General features: G+C 63.5%; 1 protein-coding gene across 4 annotated transcripts; it reads right to left on the bottom strand.

Annotated features, from left to right (window-relative positions):
* Positions 1 to 15: 15 nt before the first annotated feature.
* Positions 16 to 10103, bottom strand: LOC105487302 (glutamate ionotropic receptor NMDA type subunit 3B). Of its 4 annotated transcripts, XM_071087122.1 has the most exons (10): positions 9614 to 10103; positions 6465 to 7057; positions 5193 to 5684; positions 4652 to 4848; positions 1859 to 2004; positions 1645 to 1760; positions 1325 to 1415; positions 848 to 1012; positions 703 to 773; positions 16 to 445 (listed from the first exon to the last, which is right to left on the bottom strand). In XM_071087122.1, the coding sequence occupies exons 1-10, from the start codon at positions 10037 to 10039 to the stop codon at positions 16 to 18; spliced, it is 2727 nt and encodes a 908-aa protein (XP_070943223.1). In that variant the 5' UTR covers positions 10040 to 10103. The 4 variants fall into 4 exon arrangements, with proteins under 4 accessions (XP_070943223.1, XP_070943220.1, XP_070943221.1 ...); XM_071087119.1 differs by having other exon boundaries at positions 1325 to 1476; positions 4652 to 5684; XM_071087120.1 differs by lacking the exon at positions 848 to 1012 and having other exon boundaries at positions 1325 to 1476; positions 4652 to 5684.
* Between the last annotated feature and the right edge of the window lie 17 nt (positions 10104 to 10120).

Below are 10120 nucleotides of genomic sequence, written 5' to 3'. Positions count from 1 at the left end.
GGCCTGGCTGCCACCTTACTCGCGGCTCCGCCGTTGGCCAGAGTGTGGTGGGTCCTCCCCGGGGGCCGCTGAGGCCTGAAGCAGGCGCAGAGGCCGGTGGCGTGCGCTGTCCCCGAGCTGTGCCAGGAGCTCGCCGCGCCGCACCAGGGCCTGGCGGAGCCGCTCGCGCGCTATCTCGATGCACCGCTCCAGCTCCTGCAGCTCCCCAGGCTGCGGGGCTCCCGTGGGCCTTGCAGCGGGCGGGCGGCCGTTGGAGCACAGCCAGACGGGGCTCTCTCGCGGGGCATCCTCCGCCTCTGCGTCCGCTTGGGGCGCCACAACCACGGCGGGCTCCAGCAGGAAGCGCACGCGGCGCTCCTTGTCCACGACCCGGCGCTCCCGTTTCCAGCCCTCTGGAGCCACTGGCAGGCCCTGCTGCTGCTGCTGCTGCTCCACCTCGGGGCCGCTGGGGACGGAACCGGCCTGGTCAGTGTCTGCCGGGGCAGCCGTCTCGCGCCCTCGGCCTCTGCAGGGGCCGCTGAGGGCAGAGGATGGCCGATAGGCACAACCAGGGAGCTGCGGTGTGCACAGAGCCGTCCGGGGGTGGGCGGGGGACCTGCGCGAACCTCCTGCACCCCGCGGCCGGCTTCGGGGCGAGCTGGTGAGGTGAGTCTGGGTCGTCCTGGGATGTGGTCCGCCCCGATCACCACTTATACCACTTACCTGGGCTCCGCCTCTGCCGTTCCGTCCTTCGACCCCTCTGGCGGCTCCGTGTTGAGGGCGCGGTGGATTTTCTAAAACCCCAGTCAGACACGGTTGGCGAGGAGGCGGGGGTGGTGGGGCCGCCCGCCGCCCGCCCGGTCCCCACCTGGCTGGTGTGCAGCCAGTACTGCAGCCTGCTCCCCCTGCGGATGCGCGGCAGTGCCAGGCGGAAGAAGGCGTGCTCGCCCAGCGAGCTGAGCAGAGCGCTGCCCAGGCCCAGGCACAGCAACACGAAGAGGCCCGAGAAGTGATAGATGCTCATCTGCAGGGTCTGGGGGCAGCACAGCAGGAGCCCCTCACGGTCACGTAATGGCAGGCCCCTGGGGAGCCTTGAACTGGGGGAGAACAGTTTGGGCCAGAGAGAGGGGTCTGGGGCAGTGGAGCCAGGCTGGGAGGCAGGGACTCCATGGCTGGGGGAGTGAGGTTTCATGGAGGAGCGGGCACTGGAACTGGGGTTTTGTAGGGCGAATAGAAGTGCACAGAAGGGGACAAACGCATATCTGGGGAATGAGCACGGGGTTGGTCACCTCAGACAAGGCCCAGGGCCCCCCACCCCCACCCTCTGTCCTGGGCCCTGCCCCACCTCTGTAACCGCGAAGACCCGCTTGCCGCAAGGCACCATCTTGTACCACTTGTCGTGGAGGAGGTCAATGAAGCCAGAGGACTTGTAGCGGCTGATGAACTCGGACAGGTTGGAGGTGAGCGGTGAGTTCTGGGGCAGTCCGATCCCATAGCCTGGGGGCGCGGGGCCGGGCAGTGGGGCCAGGTGGGACTGCCCCAGGGGAACTCTGCCCGCACACGTGAGACTTCACCTCTTCCCACCTCAAACCCTCCGTGGCTCCCCACTGCCCCCAGGAGGTCCCCAGAGACCCCGGCGCCCCGCCCCGCCCAGGTGCCCCTCACCCTCGATGGCGAAGGGCTTGCCCACGGTCAGCAGTTTGCAGTCGGCGTCGATGGAGACCTCGTAGTCCAGGAGCGACTTGTCCATAATGAAGGCGTTGAGCTTGGGGGGGTCGCTCCTGCGGGGGCCGGGAGCGGGGTCAGCCGTCGCCCCGCCCATGCCCCGCCCATTCCCCGCCCCCGCCCCGCCCCCTCCCCACCCTGCGCCCGAGCTCACGTGAGCATGGCCACGCCGTGGGGCGTGGTGGGCGCACTGTGGCGCCGCATGTGCGCGTGCATCTCGGGGAAGCTCTTCTTGATGTACGCCTCCGCGCTGCTCTCCCACACGGTGCCGACGCGGAAGCCCTGAGCCGGGTGGTGCAGCTGCGCGGGGGACCCCGTCAGCGCTTCTGCCTGCCCCTCGGGACTCCTGACCATTGAGGGACGCGCCCTTCTCCGGGGTGGGGCCGTCCTGGGCACTGCAGGGCGCTGAGGCTGCATTCCTGGCCTCCAGCCACTCCATGCCCAGGGCACACCCCAGGCGTGACAACCACAGCTGTCTCCAGACAGACACTGTCCAGGGTCCCCTGGGGCCGGGGGGCACGATCAACCCGAGTGGAGACCCTCTGTTCTAAACGCCGGCAGGTCCATCGCCACCCGGACCTCGCCCTGGGTTCGACGCCTATCCTACCACCTCCTCTGCCTCTCCCCTCGGGGTCCTACGGGAGCCCCACTCTAACATATCCGTGACCTCACTCCTGATCTGCCCCCACTCTGGCTCTTCACACCCTCGGCGGAGGCAGCTCTGTCCTCACTGCTTCTGACACCCTGTTTCTCCGAAAACCCTGGGGACTCCACCCTCAGCACGCTGCTCACCCCTCCACGGCTCCCACCCAGACTGGGGTCCAGTATTGAACCCAGCCTCCTTCCCCATCATCCTCCTGGACCAGCCCAGGCCCCTCCGCGGGTCCTCCCCGCACCATCCTTGGTCTGTTCTCCCTACAGCTGCCAGGGTAACCTGGTGCAGACCTCTCATAAGAAGGTGGGTCTGGCTGCTGAGGTCACACCCGCCAAGGCCTCCCCACGGGACTCCAGCACCACCAAAAACCCAAACTTGGATCCCATCGTGCCTTTAGGTCAGCAGCATCTGATGGATCTTTCCGGATGATGAAAACGCTGTGTCTATGCTTGGCTGTGCAGCGTTTACATTGGAAGAGCTGCCGACCCGACAGCATGGCATCTACGCTTTACTACCGTTTCACAGGGAATACCAGGGGCTGGGGAGCAGGCCAGGCACCCCCAGGGGACACCACTGGGCAGATCCAAAGGTTAAGAGACACTACAGGGGCCGGGCGCGGTGGCTCAAGCCTGTAATCCCAACACTTTGGGAGGCCGAGACGGGCGAATCACGAGGTCAGAAGATCGAGACCATCCTGGCTGACACGGTGAAACCCCGTCTCTACCAAAAAATACAAAAAAAAACTAGCCGGGCGAGGTGGCGGGCGCCTGTAGTCCCAGCTACTTGGGAGGCTGAGGCAGGAGAATGGCGGGAACCCGGGAGGCGGAGCTTGCAGTGAGCTGAGATCCGGCCACTGCACTCCAGCCTGGGCGGCAGAGCGAGACTCCGTCTCAAAAAAAAAAAAAAAAAAAAAAAAAGAGACACTACAGGGCAGAAAACCCAATCACGGTGGCTCACACCTAATCCCAGCACTGTGGGAGGCTGAGGCAGGAGAATCGCTTGAACCTGGGAGGTGGAGCTTGTGGTGAGCTGAGATCGCGCCACTGCACTCCAGCTCTGGGCAAGACTGAGACTCCGTCTCAAAAAAAAAATAAATAAGACAATAGGACCAGGTGTGGTGGCTCACTCGTGTAATCCCAACACTTGGGAGGCTGAAGCAGGAGGATCACAAGGTCAGGAGCTTGAGACCAGCCTGGCCAACATGGTGAAACCATGTTTCTACTAAAAATACAAAAGCCAGGCATGGTGGCGGGCACCTGTAATCCCGGCTACTTGGGAGGTTGAGGCAGGAGAATCGCTTGAGCCCAGAAGGCAGAGGTTGCAGTGAGCTGAGGTCGTGCCACTGCACTCCAGCCTGGGCGACAGAGCAAGATCTGTCTCAAAAAAAGAAAAGAAAATAAAAATAGGCTCAGTGTAGCGGCTCACGCCTATAATCCCAGCACTTTGGGAGGTCAAAGTGGGAGAATTGCTTGAGCCCTGGCATTTGAGACCAGCCTGAACAACATAGCCAGACCCCCATCTCTGTGGTTTTTGTTTTTGTTTTTGTTTTAGACGGAGTCTTGCTCTGTTGCCCAGGCTGGAGTGCAGTGGCATGATCTCAGCTCACTGCAAGCTCCGCCTCCCGGGTTCACACCATTCTCCTGCCTCAGCCTCCCCAGTAGCTGGGACTACAGGTGCCCGCTACCACGCCCGGCTGGTTTTTTGTATTTTTAGTAGAACAGGGTTTCACCGTGTTAGCCAGGATGGTCTCGATCTCCTGACCTCGTGATCTGCCCGCCTCAGCTTCCCAAAGTGCTGGGATTACAGGCATGAGCCACCGCGTCCAGCTGTTTTTTATTTTTTGAGACGGAGTCTTGCTCAATCACCCAGGCTGGAGTGCAGTGGCGCCATCTTGACTCACCACAACCTCTGCCTCCTGGGTTCAAGTGATTCTCCTGCCTCAGCCTCCCGAGTAGCTGGGATTACAGATGTCCGCCCCCATGCTCAGTCAATTCTTTGCATTTTTTAGTAAAGATGGGATTTCACCATGTTGGCCAGGCTGGTCTGGAACTCCTGACCTCAGGTGATCTGCCCGCCTTGGTCTCACAAAGTGCTGAGAGTACAGGCATGCATGAGCCACCGTGCCCGGCCATTTTTCTTTAAATACATTAATTAATTGAATAAATGTCTCTTGGGACAGAGTTGGCCTAGTGGACATCCTCCATGCCCAACTGACCACCCCTGTCCCATGCAGCCCAACCCGGGGCCCCCGCTACCCCCCGAGGCCACCCCCAGCCCCCCGAGGCCGCCCACCTTGGGGTCGTGGATCCCCGACAGCTCCTCGAAGGTCTTGTCCCCAACCATGACGGCAGCCAGGTTGGCCGTGTAGCTGGACAGCACCAGCAGGCAGAAGATGGCCCAGAGATTCATGAGCAGGCGGCCCGTGGGACACTTGGGCGTCTTGCTGGACACGGTGCGTCCGAAGAGGATGGCGTAGCAGAGGTTGAGGGCTGAGGAGTAGGAGAAGACGGTGCTGCGGTTGCGGCCACGCGGCGTGAGGCCGTAGGGGCTGCGCCACTCGTACAGAGTGAGGAAGAGTGCGGTGAGGTGCAGGGCCGCAAAGACGCCCAGCCACATGGACCAGTGCAGGGGCCACATAAAGGCACTGATGGGTGAGGCCGTGTCCCGTGCCCGCACCATGATGCCCAGGCTGGTGGAGAAGAAGGGACTGGTGAAGTCCACCACCTGTGAGCGGGCGGAGTTGATGCTGAAGCTGGTGACCGCCATGTGGGCCCGGCCGGCCAGCAGGTCCCCGACCAGGCCGGTCCAGCGGCCGTCCCGCAGGGCGCCGTACTTGCCATCACCCACGATGTACAGCTCGAAGTCGAAGGGCGTGTCCTCCGCCAGCCGCTCCAGCAGGTCAATGCAGTAGCCGTAGCAGCACTTGCGTAGGGCGCGGGGCACTGAGCCATTGGCCAGCGCGGCGAACAGTGCGTCCAGGGTGGCCGAGTCGTTGGTGCTGGGGTCCAGGCACAGCTGCCCTGCGGGGCACTGCCCGTCTTCGTCCGGATCACGGGCAAACACAAATGGGTGTTCCACCAGCGTTACCACACGCAGCCTGGGCCGGGCCTGGGCACCCAGCGGGGGTGGGGGCCTTGCAGCGGCACCCCCGGGTTCCAAGTCCAGCTGGCCGTCCCGCCAGCTGCCCACCGTGGCCCAGGCCGGGGCACCCCGTGGGTCCCGGCGCAGGCTCCACACCTTAAAGTGACGAGACATGTGTACCTGGGAGCTGCCTGTCACCCACACGGGGCCCGTGCGGCCCTGGAAGGACGTGTTGGCCAGGAACCTAGGGACAGGGCGGGGGAGATGTCAGGTGTCAAAGTTCAGACCCCTCCATTCCCTCACCCCTGCCCAGCACATGCCCAATTCCCACTGGGCACCCCGTCCATATCATGAGGACAAATGTGGACACTCCTGGTGCACCCAAGCCTAACCCCTTGATGCCAGGGCATCCATGCCCGGATGCCGTGGCTGTACCCCCACCCTACATACGCCATGCCTGACGTCAGTGACGGACACATAAGTGCCCAGCTGGGGTCACCTGTTTCTAGGAGTTGTTCATTCTCAGGAACTGCCCCAGGGCTCGGCCAGAGACCCGTTCCCTCCCTCCTAGGTCAGCTCATTGTCTCCCTGAGATAGTTCCCCAGGTGGGCACTGCCTCTGTGGACCTAAGACATCTATCAGCAAAGCATCCTGACTGTGTGTGTTTGAGAGAGGGTCTCTGTCGCCCAGGCTGGACTGCAGTGGTGCGGTCTCAGCTCACTGCAGCCTGGACTTCCCAGGCTCAAGTGATTCTCTCACCTCAGCCTCCTGAGTAGCTGGAACTACAGGTGTGTGCCACCACGCCTGGCTAATTTTTTTTTTGGTAGAGATGGGGTTTCACCATGTTGGCCAGGCTGGTCTCGAACTCCTGACCTCAAGTGATCCGCCCGCCTCGGCCTCCCGAAGTGCTGGGATTACAGGCGTGAGCCATCGCGCCCGGCCTCATGTTGCCTTTTGTGATCCATGGGCAGCGCAGACTCTGTGGCCCGGACACCCTCCTAAGGGAAGCGGGGTCCCCACTCACCGTGCCAAGAAGCGCCCGGGAGACTCAGGGCCGGCCGGCTGCAGGTCCCCGCAGTTGACTGCGGTGGGGAGGAGGGCACGCTCTGGCTGCACCTTGGCTGCACTGCCCAGCGCCCGGGCCACCAGCTGCACGGTGTCATGGATGGCAGCCTCCAGCGGGGGTCGTGCCACCTCGCCCAGCGCCAGCAGCCCTGGCGGCAGCCCTGCGGTAGGCAGGGCCTTGGGTGGCAGTGGCGTCCCCAACAGCCAGTGGGGGCCGGGAGGTACGGCCTCCAGCACCCGACGGGCACGGGCAACGTCGCAGCCGAGGAGGACCGCCGCGGGTACTGGTGCTTCACCCCCCACTGGTGCCCCCATCGGGGCCAGGCGTGCCCGCAGTCCTGCATCTCCCGTGTCCCGCTGGCTTAGGTCCAGGACCAGCTGTGGGGCCCGGCCAGCCCGGCTTGTCCAGAGGGCCACCAGGTCTCCGGGGTCCCGGGTGCGGCACAGGGCCAGGCCGACGTCTTCCCAGGCGTGCGCCTGCAGCACCGCCACCAGCACATCCAGCAGTGTCTCCAGGGGGCTGGCCCAGTGCAGCTGCAGGTGGAATGGGTTCTGGGAGAGGGGCGGCCACAGTTAGGGTTGACGACCTCCACCCCCACAAAGCGCTTCCCAATCCAGCAGTGGGTGATCCGTAAGTAGATGCCAGCTGCATGGCTATACCTCCCTTCCACCTCCCCCCAGCCCCAGCCCTGCTCTAAACACTTCCATGGCTCCCCATCACCATCCCCACAAAGCTCAGCCTCCCAGCCTCTCTTGGCTCCAGCTACCCTTGTCATGGGCCCACTTGGTGTTTGTGTGTGTGTGTGTGTGTGTGTGTGTGTGTGTGTGTGTGTGTGTGTTGCATGTGCCGTTCCCCAGATGGAATACCTTTCTCCCTGTATGCCCACCAACTCCTATACATCCTTCAAAACCCAAACACATTGCTCCTCCTCTATTCGGACTTCTCCATCCTCCAGGCAGAGCCTAGGCTCCAGCTTGGAACTCCTCCAGCCTCAGGTCCCTTCCTGATTCCTTTATAGTCCTGACCTCACGTGGCACCTACCTGCCTGGGAACCCCTCTAGGGCCAAGAGCCATGGCCCATAAAGGTGAGCCCAGTGATGGCCTTGTGTTTAGGGCCAAACCAGGTAGCTTCCCCTAGCAGCCTTTTCACACATTACTGCCCCATGCCAGGCACATGGAGGGCTGAGGGGCCCCTTTGTGCCCAGTGCCATCCAGGAAGTTCTCCTGGATTTTTTTTTTTTTTTTTTTTTTTTTTTTTTTTTTGAGATGGAGTCTTGCTCTGTCACCCAGGCTGGAGTGCAATGGCGTGATCTTGGCTCACTGCAAGCTCCATCTCCCGGGTTCACACCATTCTCTTGCCTCAGCCTCCCGAGTAGCTGGGACTACAGGCGCCCGCCACCTCGCCCGGCTCTTTTTTTTTTTTTTTTTTTTGTATTTTTAGTAAAGACGGGGTTTCACCGTGTTCACCAGGATGGTCTTGATCGCCTGACCTCATGATCCGCCTGCCTTGGCCTCCCAAAGTGCTGGGATTACAGGCGTGAGCCACTGTACCCAGCCTGTATATATATTATATATAAAATATATATATATATATATTTTTTTTTTCTTGTAGACAGTGCTGGGTTGTTGCCCAGGCTGGAGTGCAGTAGTGCGATCACCGCTCATTGCAACCTCTGCCTCCCAGGCTCAAGTGATCCTCCCACCTGAATCTCCTGAGTAGCTGGGATTACAGGCGCCCACCACTGCGCCCAGCTGATTTTTGTAATTGTAGAGATGGGGTCTCGCCAAATTGCCCAGGCTGATCTCAAACTCCTGAGCTCAAGTTTTCCTCCCACCTCGGCCTCCCAAAGTGCTGGGATTCCAGGCGCCAGCCACCACGTCCGGCCCTGGATTTAACTTAGTGCATTTAAGGTGGGAGAGCTTTGCCAGTCCCCTCGGGTGGGCAGGGCGCTTCCCAGGGTGGAAGCAGGGTGCCCAGCGCCGGAGGATGGGCTTGGGATGCGGCTCAGTCCCCAGGGGGCCAAGCCAGTCCCTAAGACGCTGGGTCGGTCCCACGCCCCGGCCTGCAGCGGTGCAGCTCCTGGCGGCGGCAGCAGAGGGCGCCCCAGGCCTGGGTTTGAGACCCGCGTCTCCCAGCAGCCCTAGGGTGGTGGGGGACAGGGGTCCCCTGGACACCTGCAGAGCTGGGTTAAGAGACTCCCCCTCTAGCGTCAGGGTCTCCCTCCCTGAGGAGAGGGAGGGGCTGCAGGGGCTCCTGCGCGGGTTGGGAAGGAGGGGCAGCTGGGCATAGAGCTCAGCCAGGCCCCATGTCCGGAGTTGGGACTTCCTTGCTAGGCGATGGAAGGGGGTTTATTATCTGGGGTGCAGTGAGCCCTGCCGGGGGGAACAACAGGGTCCCCAGAACCCAGTCAACAGCCCTTCTCTTCTAATTCCGTTTGCTCCCGGGATCTGGGCCTGGGATGGGATCAGAAGAGAGGAACTTGAAGGCTGCCTGGGGTGGGGGGTGGGGTGGGAGGTGGGGTGGGAGGTGAGGTGGGGTGGGGGGTGGGAATGGAGTTGGGGTTGGAATGGCAGGGGTTGCTCTGGGATCTTGGAGGCCTCTGGGAGGGGAAGGGGAGAATTATGGAAGGAGGGAGATCCAGACCTGCAGACCCCGAAACTGCACCCCTAGAGTGAGGAGGGAGACCGCCTGTCCTCCAGCCAGCCCCCCAGAGCCGGGTGGGGACCAGGAGGTCCCAGGGACCAGGGAAGGGTCTGTGGGCAAGGAGGGAAGGGGCCTGGGCAAGGAAGGGGCAGAGGCCACAGTGGCGGGGTCTCCACTAGGGCGCTGGGAAGGGGTCTGCAGGGGCGTTCCAGGGGCGTCCCTGGGGCTCTCAACGCCGCGTCTAGGTCCCTGCCCCTGGGTCTCTGCCTCTGGGTTCCGGTTTCTTTGCTCCGAGGACACCCGGGTTTTCCCCATCTCTGAGCCCTGGGGCCCGTCTAGCGTCCCGGGATCCCCCTTCCCTGCCTACGTAGTCCCGGCACCCGCATCCTGACTCCGGGTGTGCCCAGGGCTTCCTCCCGCCCCCCCGGGTCCCCCACGTCCTGACTCCGCGCGTCCCGCGTACCGGGGCTCCGAGGGGCGCGCGCGCTTCCCGCCGCAGCAGGCTGAGCACGGGGGTCTCGGTGGCGGCCGCCAGGAAGTGCAGCTGCAGCAGCTCGGGCCGAGCCTCGGGAAAGGCGAGCAGGGCCGCCACGCCGGGAGGCGCCAGAGCCTGGCACAGGCCGTGGGCCAGAGAGGCGGGGTCGCGGGCGGGGGGCGCAGCGACCACCAGCTCCAAGCTCAGGTTGTGCGGCAGCCGCGGCGCCAGGGCTGCCCGGGCCAGGGCGGCGCGGGCGCGGGCGCGGGCGAGAGGCGCGCGGGGCAGGAGGGCGCCCAGGCGCACGGAGCCCCCCAGGCGCGCCAGGACGCCGCACGGCTGCGGGTGGCCCCCCGCGGACCCCGGCCCCAGCGCCAGCGCCAGGCCCAGACACAGCGCCCGCACAAACTCCATCGCAAAGTTGTCGGCGCCGCTCGCCGCGGGGCTCAGCCGCCCGGACCACGGCACGGGAGGAGGGACCCGGCCAGGTTCCGA

This window comes from Macaca nemestrina, chromosome 20 (assembly GCF_043159975.1).
Source record: "Macaca nemestrina isolate mMacNem1 chromosome 20, mMacNem.hap1, whole genome shotgun sequence".
NCBI classification, from domain to species: Eukaryota; Metazoa; Chordata; class Mammalia; order Primates; family Cercopithecidae; genus Macaca; species Macaca nemestrina.
Note: the sequence above shows the minus strand (reverse complement) of the source record. Positions and strands in the feature narration are given on the sequence as shown.

Bases quoted from the DNA above. Each gene is read 5' to 3' on its own strand.
- LOC105487302 (XM_071087119.1), bottom strand. From the start codon at position 10,039: ATGGAGTTTGTGCGGGCGCTGTGTCTGGGCCTGGCGCTGGCGCTGGGG. The intron at 1,761-1,858 runs GTGAGCTCGGGC...CGGCCCCCGCAG, and splicing joins CACGGCGTGGCCATGCTCAC to GAGCGACCCCCCCAAGCTCA. The intron at 446-702 runs GTAAGTGGTATA...TTCCGTCCCCAG, and splicing joins ACGGCAGAGGCGGAGCCCAG to CGGCCCCGAGGTGGAGCAGC.